Source organism: Capricornis sumatraensis, chromosome 9, assembly GCF_032405125.1.
Source record: "Capricornis sumatraensis isolate serow.1 chromosome 9, serow.2, whole genome shotgun sequence".
NCBI lineage: Eukaryota > Metazoa > Chordata > Mammalia > Artiodactyla > Bovidae > Capricornis > Capricornis sumatraensis.
The window spans coordinates 49,383,360-49,396,593 of NC_091077.1; the positions used below are offsets into that span (position 1 = coordinate 49,383,360).

At 42.4% G+C, this 13,234-nt stretch overlaps 1 protein-coding gene across 1 annotated transcript in view; it reads left to right on the top strand.

Moving 5' to 3' along the window:
* Window positions 1–13,234, top strand: part of KDM3B (lysine demethylase 3B) — a 58,557-nt gene that overhangs the window by 21,985 nt on the left and 23,338 nt on the right. The window contains exons 7-10 of the mRNA XM_068980318.1: window positions 1,153–1,752; window positions 5,192–6,428; window positions 7,321–7,522; window positions 12,636–12,850. Coding sequence (XP_068836419.1) covers window positions 1,153–1,752; window positions 5,192–6,428; window positions 7,321–7,522; window positions 12,636–12,850 — 2,254 coding nt within the window. The remainder of the gene's footprint in view (window positions 1–1,152; window positions 1,753–5,191; window positions 6,429–7,320; window positions 7,523–12,635; window positions 12,851–13,234) is intronic.

Here is a 13,234-nt window from a genome sequence, read left to right on the forward strand (position 1 = left end):
ATCTAAATGAAACTATCTGAAAGTTAGCTAAATGCAGCTAAAAAGAAATAATAGGATATCAATCTAAGAATTTCCAGGTATAAGTTGCCTGAGAGAGTGTTAACTGTGTCCCAAGCCCCTGTCCTCTTGTCCTTCTCAGGGAAAGAGTTTTCACTCAGAGACAGGAATTGTCCCCTTTTAATTCTGTGTCTTTTAAGGTTACTGACCTTGCAAATCTTCCCTGGTAGCTCAGATGGTAAAGCGTCTGCCTGCAATGTGGGAGACCCGGGTTCGATTCCTGGGTTGGGAAGATCCCCTAGAGAAGGAAATGGCAATCCACTCCGGCACTCTTGCCTGTAAAATACCATGGACGGAGGAGCCTGATAGGCTACAGTCCATGGGGTCACAGAGTCGGACATGCCGGAGCGACTTCACTTCTTCACTTCACCTTTCAAATAAGGCTAAATTTTAAGATTTCCTGAGATAGGATGAAATTACTAAAAGAGCTAAGAGATTTGAGTTTTGGGTTATGGTAGCCTGCCTTTTTAGTTTTCCCCCCTGTTTGTATCTAATGCTTTGAAATAAGACCTAGAAATTATTTGTGTTCTTTATAGTGTCCATAACAGCAACTCAAACCTGTCTCTGTTGGGCTCACTTTTCCTCTGGTCACAGACTCATAAATGTTCCTTTTCCTATTGTTAAGTTGTCACCAGTTTTTAGTGACTCCTGAATAGAGGAGATTTTATATTTCAATACTTGCCAGTTTCTATCAAACAAGGAGATAAATATAAAATAAAGCAGATTTTTTTTTTCACTAAGGGGCAAATAAGTTCCCAGACTAGCTTTATCAGTCCATTTTATAAAAGATATTCCATAAATTTTTAAAATCCTGAAAAAAGTCCATTTAAGAAAGGAATACATTTCATTTAAGGGAAGTTTTGCAAAGTGAGTTAACCTCTAGTAACTATTATCTTGAAAATGTGTGTGTAAATTGAATCACAGGAAGATTGGAGCTTTTTAACAAAGGGTATGTCTTAGAGCTGGCATTGGAATTTGGCAATCTGTCCCAGCTTTGATTGTCTGCTTCTAGAGATGGGAAAGAGCTAATGGTTTATGGTTTTCACAGGATGGAAAGTCCCTTGTAATAAATCTTTTTTGAATTTTGTTTTGTAGGGGGGTACGTTAAAAGCAGTAAAATCTTCCAAAGGAAAGAAGAAGAGAGAGAGCATAGAGGGGAAAGATGGCCGGAGGAGGAAAAGTGCTTCGGACTCTGGGTGTGACCCTGCATCAAAGAAATTGAAAGGAGACAGGGGTGAAGTAGACAGTAATGGGAGCGATGGAGGCGAGGCAAGCCGAGGGCCCTGGAAAGGTGGGAATGCCAGTGGAGAGCCAGGGCTGGATCAGAGAACCAAGCAGCCACCGACTACATTTGTCCCCCAGATTAACCGCAACATTCGCTTTGCCACTTACACCAAAGAAAACGGCAGGACTCTGGTGGTGCAGGATGAGCCTGTGGGTGGGGACACACCTCTGCCTTTCACTCCGTATTCTACAGCCACAGGTCAGACACCTTTGGCCCCAGAGGTGGGTGGAGCCGAAAATAAAGAGGCAGGAAAAACACTGGAACAAGTTGGCCAGTGTATGGTGGCTTCAGCAGCTGTGGTCACTACCGCCAGCTCCACCCCAACCACGGTGAGGATCTCAGACACTGGCCTTGCAACAGGGACTGGGCCGGAAAAACAGAAAGGCAGCTGGTCGCAGGCCCCAGGAGAGGTGAGTTGTTTCAGGGGCAGATTTGCAAGATGTGGGTTCACACTTTCACCCTACTTTGTTCTTAGCACATTAAAAAGCATCTCAGATGCCATAGGGAAGGAGTATTTCTGAGATGTGTTTAAATTGTATTCTGTGGGTAGTCCTTTACTGCTTGTTGGAGAAATGTGTATATTCTTAAAACTTTCTCAGCTCTTAAAAGTCACCTGAACAGTTGGGCTAATCAAAACTTGATTATACAATCCAATTTAATGTGTCGTTAAAATAGATCCAATGGGGAATCTTTTAAACTCAGTTATCTATTTAGTTCATGTAGTGGTTTAGCCTCCACCAGGCCTTTGAGAGGCAAGGTTAATGAATTATAGTGTTGGAAACAGTGAACACTATAATTAGGGCTATGTGAAAGCTACTATTACCAACACATTTTCAGTTCATCATTTTGTATATTTTCCTTTGAGGCTGGGCCACTTTGATATGACCATAGAAGGTTTTTTTTTCCCCCCCTTAACTTAATCTTTTAAGCCTTACCTGGAAATTTTGATGGAATTAATTGTGGTAGTATCCAGCTTGCTAGGTTCTTTATCTGATATACATATATTGTTGCTGAAATGCAACATTTGTTAAATAAAGTTAACATCAAGTTGGCTCCCCAGTCAAATTTGAAACAGTATCAAATCAGTTCTTACAGTATTTTGGCTCTTATTTTGGTCACCAAAGTATGATTAATGATGCGGGTCATATTTTCTTTCCAAATTGGCTATTAATTCAAACTGGAATATGAAATACAAATAAAATACTAAATGACTTTTATAAATTATGTATAAGAAACTACTGTGTGCTAAGTACTGTATATTATAAACAGAATTGAAATCCTATTTGAAGGAGCTCACGTCCTAAAATGGAATTGTTTTATAACAGTGTCATATAAAACATGGCATATACATTTCATCTAACTTCTTCCCCTTCGTAGAAGATCCAGTTTGTTAATCTCTAGTGTGCAGGGATGGGGAGGGAAGTGAAGTGCCAAGGCAGAAGAGAAGGCCTGTAAATGCAAAGTGTACACTCTTCACGATTTGTCCTCTGTTAGTTTACCAGCATTCCCAAGAGAACTAGGTGGGGATCTTATGTGGATTTCTCCTCTGTTTAAGTCATCATATTGCCCAAATTGATTAAAATTAAGTCCATGTCAAAGGCAGAATAGATGTAAATGGGGATTACAAAACAGAGCAAATATTACATGCTTCACGAAGAGATCCACTGAATACTGTTGTTCTTGGAGTAGCAAAGCTGAATAGATGAAGTGCGGATTCAGAGGGCATTTTCCAAACAGGTCTGAGAAATTTCTGTGACTGTATCGGTAACTTTACTAGTGGGTTAGCCTGGGTATTCTCTTGGGATATGATTTAAAAGTACAGAAATGGATATTTCCATCATGAACCAGGGGCACAGCCCCCCAGGAAACTTCCTGCCCTAAAAATTGTGTTGAAATCAGTTTGTCATCATTTTCTTAGAAGAAAAAGATTTGAAATTTAATCAGTTATAGGAAAATGAAAGAGCATCCAATTATTTTTCATTCATGTGTGTATTTTTTATATAATTTTGTTTATTATTTAATATTTTTGGCTGTGCTGGGTCTTCATCGCTGCCCTGTCTTTTCCTCTAGTTGCAGTGCAAGGGCTTCTTACTGTGATGACTTCTCTGGTTGCAGAGTATGGGTTCTAGATGCTCAGACTTCAGTAGTTGAGGCACATGGGCTCGGTAGTTTCTGCTCCTGGGGTCTAGAGCACAGGCTCAGTTGTTGTGATGCACAGGCTTAGTTGCTCCATGGCCATGTGGGATCCTCCTGGATTAGAGATGGAAGCCATGTCTCCTGCACTGGCAGGAGGATTCTTTACCACTCAGCCACCAGGGAAGTCCATATGTGTGTTTATTTTTAGAGGGTAACTTTAGTAGTGAAACCTGAGATCCTTATGCTCATTCCTTGCAGTCACACAGGTGTCAAGGGACCTGGGCAGACCCAGCCAGTGAAACAACAGCATAGCATCAGTGCTGTGTCTGTCTATTCTCTTCTATTTCTTTGGAGGAGTTTTAAGTCAGTGGTTTTTGGTTAGTGGGAAGGAAAAGAAAAAAGGAGAATGAACTAAGTTATTGAAATGCCCTGAACTGGTCTCTGTAGCTGATGTCACCTGGAGGCAGGCCATTAAAAGGCCTGCCTGGTTCTCTGCCTCTTTGCCACCCTCAAAGAAAGTCCTAATGTAGACTCCTCTTACATAGTTAAAGAAGAAACTCTCCCCCTATCTCGCTTTTTTTTAATACCACCCTTTCATTTATCTGGTATATGTTACATTTCTAAAAATTAAGTTAACGCATAAAATTTACCATTTATACAATTTGTGGTGTACAGTATCATGGCATTTATATATTCACAATGTTATGCAACCATCACTACTACATAAAGAAATTTTCTTCTTCCCCAAGAGAAACTCTGTATCTATTAAGCAGTCATGAAATAATTTTTATTTCTAATACTTTAAAGTGAAGATAAGTATTATGTAAGTACTTGTACCTACCTATGGATATTTCTCTGTATATGAGTATGTGATATACTATATGAAAGTGATTCTAACCCCTTTTATATACACATCCTTGTTTATCTAAATGCGGAAGTTAGCATTTTTAAGGTATAAAAAAACGATTTTTTTTTTCATTCTCCAGTTTGTTATGCTGAATGCTTTTGTTGGTGGGTATTATCAGTAGCTACAGTTTTCCGCTTTGGAGACTTGTTAAATCGTAATGATAACAGAAGTGTTCAATAACTGGTATGCCTCTTAAATTTATCACCTTTAGGTCTAACTTTAAGAGAAACAGATAATTCAGCTTTTAAGTTGATTTGAGTCCATCTTAGCAATTTTCGACAAAGATTTTTTTCCTTAATGTACAATGAGCTTTTCATGGGGCTGAAGTCACTTTTGTAAGAGTGGGCAATTTGCAATGACTTAAATCAACCAAAACTTTAACCATAGCCCCTAAGGTCTTTGAGGTAGATTAATATTATAGGGTCACTAGTAATATTTCACTCTATTTCAGACTAAAAGCTCATTTACATTCAGGAACCCTTTTCTTCAGTTCCCTGACAGAGTCTTCATTTCTAAGTAGATAACTTAGAAGCCTACACAGCCTCCTAGTGCTTTGACAGTCAGTTGGCTAACAACCAAGGGTATCATTTCATCCTGCCATCTCCGTCTCACCTTGCTAAAGACCCCTCTGTGTTGTCTGTGGCAGTTTTCTTTCCTGGTGAAGTAACAGTTATAAGAGCAGTTTTCCCAGAATTGTAGGAGAGAAAAATTGATTGACCCATAAGAAATGTTGGCCTAGGTCCAAGAAGGTATCAAAAGATTGTCAAGGAAGCCAACATCACTAACTCTGGCTATCTTCTTTTCAGAATTCAAGGAATTCTGTCCTGGCCTCTTCTGGATTTGGAGCATCTCTCCCAGGTTCATCACAAGCTTTGACTTTTGCAAGTGGAAGGAGCCAGTCCAATGGGGTTCTTGCCACAGAGAACAAACCTTTGGGCTTCTCTTTTGGCTGTAGCCCAGCACCAGAGTCTCAGAAAGACTCTGATCTCTCCAAAAACTTGTTTTTTCAATGCATGTCCCAAACTTTACCCACCAGTAACTACTTCACTACCGTTTCAGAGAATTTGGCTGATGATTCCTCCAGTCGAGACTCATTTAAACAAAGCCTCGAGAGCCTCTGTAAAGGAAGATCCACTCTTGGAGCAGACACTAAATCAGGCTCTAAGGCTGGCAGCTCTGTGGATCGGAAAGTGCCTGCAGAGTCCATGCCCACCCTCACGCCAGCCTTCCCACGGAGCCTCCTACATGCCCGCACCCCAGACAGTCATGAAAATCTATTTTTACAGCCCCCTAAACTGTCCCGAGAAGAGCCTTCTAACCCTTTCTTGGCATTTGTGGAGAAAGTTGAACATAGCCCTTTCAGCAGCTTTGCATCTCAGGCATCAGGTAGCTCTTCCTCTGCTACCACTGTCACCTCCAAGGCAGCACCCAGCTGGCCCGAGTCTCACTCCTCTACAGATTCAGCATCTTTAGCAAAGAAGAAAACCCTCTTCATCACAACTGACTCCTCCAAACTGGTGTCTGGTGTTCTGGGCTCAGCTCTTACCACTGGGGGGCCAAGCCTCTCTGCCATGGGAAATGGCCGCTCCAGTTCACCCACCAGCGGCCTCACCCAGCCCATTGAGATGCCTACTCTCTCCTCTAGCCCCACAGAGGAGAGGCCAACTGTGGGGCCTGGGCAGCAGGACAATCCTCTCCTTAAAACCTTCAGTAACGTCTTTGGCAGGCACTCAGGCAGCTTTCTGTCCTCCCCAGCAGATTTTTCACAGGAGAACAAAGCTCCGTTTGAAGCTGTGAAAAGGTTCTCACTGGATGAGCGAAGCTTGGCTTGCAGACAGGACTCAGACTCCAGTACCAATAGTGACCTGTCAGATTTAAGCGACTCTGAGGAGCAGCTCCAAGCCAAGACCGGCCTGAAGGGGATTCCAGAACACCTGATGGGGAAGCTGGGCCCCAATGGGGAACGCAGTGCTGAGCTGTTGCTGGGAAAAGGCAAAGGGAAGCAGGCCCCCAAGGGCCGGCCTCGGACTGCTCCCTTGAAAGGTGATCCTGCTGAGATTATCCATGGGCCTGGCTCTGGCACTTACTTCAAATGCTTGCTGTGCTCTTGGGCAGCAGAGGCCCTCTTTTTGATGGAAAGTCCTATAATCTCATAGAATTACATAGTCCAAAGGGTACAGTAGGGATCCCTCAACAGATCATCTGGTTCAAGTTAGGGTTGATCTAAACCAGCTCTGTAAGAGGGATATCTGTCCTGTTAATGATATTCCCACAAAGTCTTGATAGTCTGTTAATTTTGGTCAGGAACTCTTTCCTCCCTTAGTATATTTCTCCTGCCTTTGGTCCTTCCCCTTTAATGAACTTAGGGGAGTTACTCAGTGCTAGTCTTTATTCTCACATAGCAGCCTTTAGTAGAGTTGATGAAGCAAGAGAACCGCTCCTCAGTTTGCTCCTGTCTGTCACATATTTATGGTTTTAAATCTCTTTCAAAAGCCGTTAACTCCTGTGGAGTAAGGTTATAGTCTGAAATTGTGTAAAGACAAGTGTCTAAGAAAATGGCAAGTCACCATTCTCACTAGGATTTGGTTTCCCATAGAAGCCCCAAGAGTTCTTGATTAGTAGAACAGTCATATCCTGAGGGGCTGGTGGCAAGAAGCTATCTTCTGCCTTCTTGAGTTTTCCTCACCCATACTCAGAGTTGTTTCATTGTCATGGGGTACTTCCCACAAATTCTCCATGGTTTTTATTTCCCAGTTGAAGCCTCTTTGTTTCCTCTGCCCCTTTTCTGCCAAGGATGGACCTGATGGGCTCATGCCCATCCAGTGCAAGGAGGAGTGACTCAGGTCAGGACAATGTCTGTCCTCAGGAGAATTATGTTTTTGCATCTCTTTTAAACCTTTTATGACCAACCATTTCTGTCTCTGCCTTCTCACAGTGGGCCAGTCAGTGCTGAAAGATGTGAGCAAAGTAAAGAAGCTGAAGCAGTCCGGAGAGCCCTTCCTGCAGGATGGGTCGTGCATCAATGTAGCCCCTCACCTGCACAAATGTCGTGAGTGCCGCCTGGAGCGGTATCGGAAGTTTAAGGAACAGGAACAAGATGATTCCACTGTGGCCTGCCGCTTCTTTCACTTCCGGAGGTACCCAAACTCCTCTCTTCATCTCCTTCCCAGTTTCCTTAGTGATACATAACTTCCACTCTTTCTCTGAATTGGTAAACATATTTCAGCATCTTTTTCTTGTTTTCCTAAACTTCGTTGCTCTTAGAGTCTGTGCTAAGGTTCTGCCATCCCATTAGTTATTTAGGTTGTAAAGTGATACATGACTTCGTCCTTAAGAGAATTTAAATTTAACAGTCTCACCTGCTGCCCCCTGAACTGTGTTCTTATTCCTAACTTGAATTCCATTTGAAACCAGTGATGTGAGCAGAAGGATGCCATTGTGTATTACAGATTTGCTTAACCAGTTACTCCTCTTTAGTGCTAGAGTAATTTAAGTCCCCTAAGAAAGAAGGGGAAGTAAGATTAGGAGATAATGTGAACCTTCTTTAAAATAGGAGTAACTGTTGAAAATCCTTGAAATGTCCCTTGCTTTTACCAAACAATACCTATTTACTTACTTTGCTTCTGGTTGATAAACTTAGAAGAGGAGTTTCTTCTAATAAATGATTCAAGAGTCCTTAGTTTTTTAAATAAAGAAATCCAAGTGGTTTATCCATGTGGCATGGATTCGCTTATTCAGCAAATGTGTATTAAAAATTTAATATGTGCCAGCCATTGTTGTGGGCATTGAGGATTAAACAGTACACAAAACCATCTAATTCCAGCCCTCCAGAGGCTTGTAAGGGATGCAGATAATAGAAAAACAAGTTTAACTATGAGGAAGATAAAGAAGGCAAAGAGGATTGATATGTGGAGAGGCTAGAGAGGCTACAATTTAAATAGGATGACTTGATGGGGGACTTCCTTGGCAGTCCAGTGTTTAGGACTCTGCACTTCCCCTGCAGGGGGAACTAAGATCCCACATGTGGTGACGCCATAGGGTCCTAAAGAGTTGGACATGACTTAGCAACTGACCAACAACAATGAATGGGGGGATTATTCCAACTATTTTGGGAAATTCAGTTCAGTTCAGTCACTCAGTCGTGTCTGACTCTTTGCGATCCCATGGACTACAGCATGCCAGGCTTTCCTGTCCATCACCAACTCCCAGAGCTTGCTCAAATTCATGTCCATTGAGTCTGTGATGCCATACAACCATCTCATCCTCTGTCATCCTAGGAAAGGGCAAGGATTTCCGGGAGTTGGGCCACTGCCCTCTTTTTGGTCTTTGATGGTTGGCCTCAGAACTGTGATGGCACTGGTGGTTGTGTCAGTTCACTTTGCTGATGTGTTATGATGAGTGTATCAGTTCAGTTCAGTTCAGTCGCTCAGTCGTGTCCGACTCTTGGTGACCCCATGAATTGCAGCACGCCAGGCCTCCCTGTCCATCACCAACTCCCAGAGTTCACTCAGACTCACGTCCATCGAGTCAGTGATGCCATCCAGCCATCTCATCCTCCGTCATCCCCTTCTCCTTCTGCCCCCAATCCCTCCCAGCATCAGAGTCTTTTTCAACGAGTCAGCTCTTCGCATGAGGTGGCCAAAGTACTGGAGTTTCAGCTTTAGCATCATTCCTTCCAAAGAAATCCCAGGGCTGATCTCCTTCAGAATGGATTGGTTGGATCTCCTTGCAGTCCAAGGGACTCTCAAGAGTCGTCTCCAACACCACAGTTCAAAAGCATCAATTCTTCGGCGCTCAGCTTTCTTCACAGTCCAACTCTCATATCCATACATGACCACAGGAGAAACCATAGCCTTGACTAGACAGACCTTTGTTGGCAAAGTAATGTCTCTGCTTTTGAATATGCTATCTAGGTTGGTCATAACTTTTCTTCTAAGGAGTAAGCATCTTTTAATTTCATGGCTGCAGTCACCATCTGCAGTGATTTTGGAGCCCCCCAAAATAAAGTCTGACACTGTTTCCACTGTTTCCCCATCTATTTCCCATGAAGTGATGGGACCAGATGCCATGATCTTTGTTTTCTGAATGTTGAGCTTTAAGCTGGAACTCTTTCACTCTCCACTTTCACTTTCATCAAGGCTTTTTAGTTCCTCTTCACTTTGTGCCATAAGGGTGGTATCATCTGCATATCTGAGGTTATTGATATTTCTCCCGGCAATCTTGATTACAGCTTGTGTTTCTTCCAGCCCAGCATTTCTCATGATGTACTCTGCATATAAGTTAAATAAGCAGGGTTACAATATACAGCCTTGATGTACTCCTTTCCCAATTTGGAACCAGTCTGTTGTTCCATGTCCAGTTCTAATTGTTGCTTCCTGACCTGCATACAGATTTCTTAAGAGGCAGGTCAGATGGTCTGGTATTCCCATCTCTCTCAGAATTTTCCACAGTTTATTGTGATCCACACAGTGAAAGGCTTTGGCATAGTCAATAAAGCAGAAATAGATGTTTTTCTGGAACTGTTTTGCTTTTTCCATGATCCAGCGGATGTTGGCAATTTGATCTCTGGTTCCTCTACCTTTTCCAAAACCAGCTTGAAGATCAGGAAGTTCACGGTTCACGTATTGCTGAAGCCTGGGTTGGAGAATTTTGAGAATTACTTTACTAGCATGTGAGATGAGTGCAATTGTGCGGTAGTTTGAGCATTATTTGGCATTGCCTTTCTTTGGAATTGGGATGAAAACTGACCTTTTCCAGTCCTGTGGCCACTGCTGAGTTTTCCAAATTTGCTGGCATATTGAGTGCAGCACTTTCACAACATTATCTTTCAGGATTTGAAACAGCTCAGCTGGAATTCCATCACCTCCATTAGCTTTGTTCGTAGTGATGCTTTCTAAGGCCCACTTGACTTCATATTCCAGGATGTCTGGCTCTAGATGAGTCATCACACCATCATGATTATCTGGGTCATGAAGATCTTTTTTGTATAGTTCTTCTGTGTATTCTTGCCACCTCTTCTTAATATCTTCTGCTTCTGTTAGGTCCATACCATTTCTGTCCTTTATCGAGCCCATCTTTGCATGAAATGTTCCCTTGGTATCTCTAGTTTTCTTGAAGAGATCTCGTCTTTCCCATTCTGTTCTTTTCCTCTATATCTTTGCATTGATTGCTGAAGAAGGCTTTCTTATCTCTTCTTGCTATTCTCTGGAACTCTGCATTCAAATGCTTATATCTTTCCTTTTCTCCTTTGCTTTTCGCCTCTTCTTTTCACAGCTATTTGTAAGGCCTCCCCAGACAGCCATTTTGCTTTTTTGCATGTCTTTTCCATGGGGATGGTCTTGATCCCTGTCTCCTGTGCAATGTTGCGAACCTCTGTCCATAGTTCATCAGGCACTCTATCTATCAGATCTAGTCCCTTAAATCTATTTCTCGCTTCCACTGTATAATCATAAGGGATTTGATTTAGGTCATACCTAAATGATGAGTGTATACTGAGGCTCAAACTTCTAGTGGAAGTCACTCTGACATCTTGGACCTGTTTGTTCTAATCAGTTTACGTCGTGTCCTTGGACTATTGTCATGCTTTTAAAGTCTGTGCCCTCCCTCTTGCCTCCTGTTTCAGGATGAGGAAGTGAAGTGAAGTGAAGTCGCTCAGTCATGTCTGACTCTTTGCGATCCCATGGACTGTAGCCTACCAGGCTCCTCTGTCCATGGAATTCTCCAGGCAAGAATCCTGGAGTGGGTTGCCATTTCCTTCTCCAGGGGATCTTCCCGATCCCGGGATCAAACCCAGGTCTCCTGCATTGCAGGCAGAATCTTTACCGTCTGAGCTACCAGGGAAATCAGGATGAGGAGGAACTAGTAAAGGAGACTGAGAAGAAACTGCCAGTGAGGTATTCTGGAAGACAACTGAAGAATGTGTTTCTAGGAAGGAATAATGAACTCTGGCAAATGCTGGTGATTGGGTGTGGTCAGTTAAGGACAAAAAATGACCTTTGGATTTAACAGTGGGGAATGACCTTGTCGAAAACAGTTTTAGGACTTCCCTCACTGTCCAGTGCTTCCACTGCAGGGGATGTGGGTTCCATCCCTGGTCGGGAACTCAAGACGTCATATGCCACACAGCACAGCCAAAATAAAGTTTTGGTAGATTGATGAGAGAACGTCTGAATGTTGTGGTTTAAGAGAAAATAGGGGTGGGAGGTGGGAGGGGGGTTCATGTTTGGGAACTCAAGTACACCCGTGGTGGATTCATGTTAATGTATGCCAAAACCAATACAGTATTGTAAAGTGAAATAAAGTAAAAATAAAAATTTAAAAAAAGAAAATAAAGGAGAAAGGAACTGGTAACTATCAGTATAGACAAATCTCCTAAGAAACTTTGCTCTTATGAACAGATAAATGAAGGAGGATGTGGGATCAAAGGGACTGAGATAGCACATTCAAATACTGACTAGAGTGATTCAGTAGAGAGGAAAATCCCCGATTCAATGCACATGACTTTGAGCAAACTCCAGGAAGACAGTGAAGGACAGGGAAGCCTGGCATGCTGCAGTCCATCGGGTCACAAAGAGTCAGACATGCCTGAGCAACTGAACAATGACAAAAAGAGAGGAAAATAGATGTAGAACAGAGAATTAGTGAAGGGATGCCTATGCAAGAGGATAAGGTGTAGAGCAAAAGTGGAGAGATTGGTCTTTACTGGGAGCTAGTTCATCCACAGTAGCAGAAGATGAGATGGAGTACCTGGGGGCAGGTATAGCAATGTGTGATAGTGTGGTGGGAGCTTGTGGGAATTCTCTCTTCTGGCTCCTTGCAGGAATTTTTGAATGAAATAATTAGCAAGGTCCTTGTGAGGAAAATAATACTGAAGTTTTGAAAAGAAAGAAGATATTAAACAAGCATTAAAGGCTCACCTGATGTAAGTCGACAGGCATTTCAAGTGTGACAGTGAGCACAGATCTGTGTTTTTCTCTGGTCACATTTACTGGTATGGTTGCTGGTATGGAATAAGTGGTTAGAGAAACTGGTAGACAGCTCTTTAAAGAACCTGGACCTAATAAGTATTAACAATAAGCCTTTCTATTAGTGCATACTGTGTTGGTCGAATATGGTGCAAGTTCTTAACTCCGCCTGATTCCTATTAAGTCTCACTTAATTTCTTTTAGGTCGTAGGATTTTTAAGTGGGTGTTGGTTTCCATGGTTGCTGCTATTTACTGTGTATTTGACTGTGTATCTTCCTATCTCAGGTTGATCTTCACTCGAAAAGGGGTACTCCGAGTGGAAGGGTTTCTGAGTCCCCAGCAAAGTGACCCTGATGCCATGAACCTGTGGATTCCCTCTTCTTCCCTAGCAGAAGGAATAGACCTAGAAACCTCAAAATACATTCTGGCCAATGTTGGAGACCAGTTCTGCCAACTTGTGATGTCTGAGAAGGAGGCCATGATGATGGTGGAGCCACACCGTAAGGCCCCCTCTTGCTTGTCTTCTAGGCAGTTCTAGTTGGAAACTCATTTTCTTTTGCTTAAAGTGAAGTGTGGAATGAGTGGCAGATAGCATTCTCTATGGATGAATTAAGCCTGCTAAAACTTCTATATGAGCTAAATTGAATAGCTAAAGCAATACCTGTGTCTAGCAGTCCTCAGTCTTTCCGTCTTTGGCATTTAACAGACTAAAATTTCCTTCCCTATTTGTCTTTCATTTTTGTAGCACAGTTGCCATAATTTGCATTTTGATCCCTATTTGGGTTTGGTTCACTCTGAATATTTTCTTCACTTTGAACTAATTTGTGTCAGTAAGTAGTAATACTTTATGGTTTGTGAATAGATTAAGTGCTACTGGTTGTTGT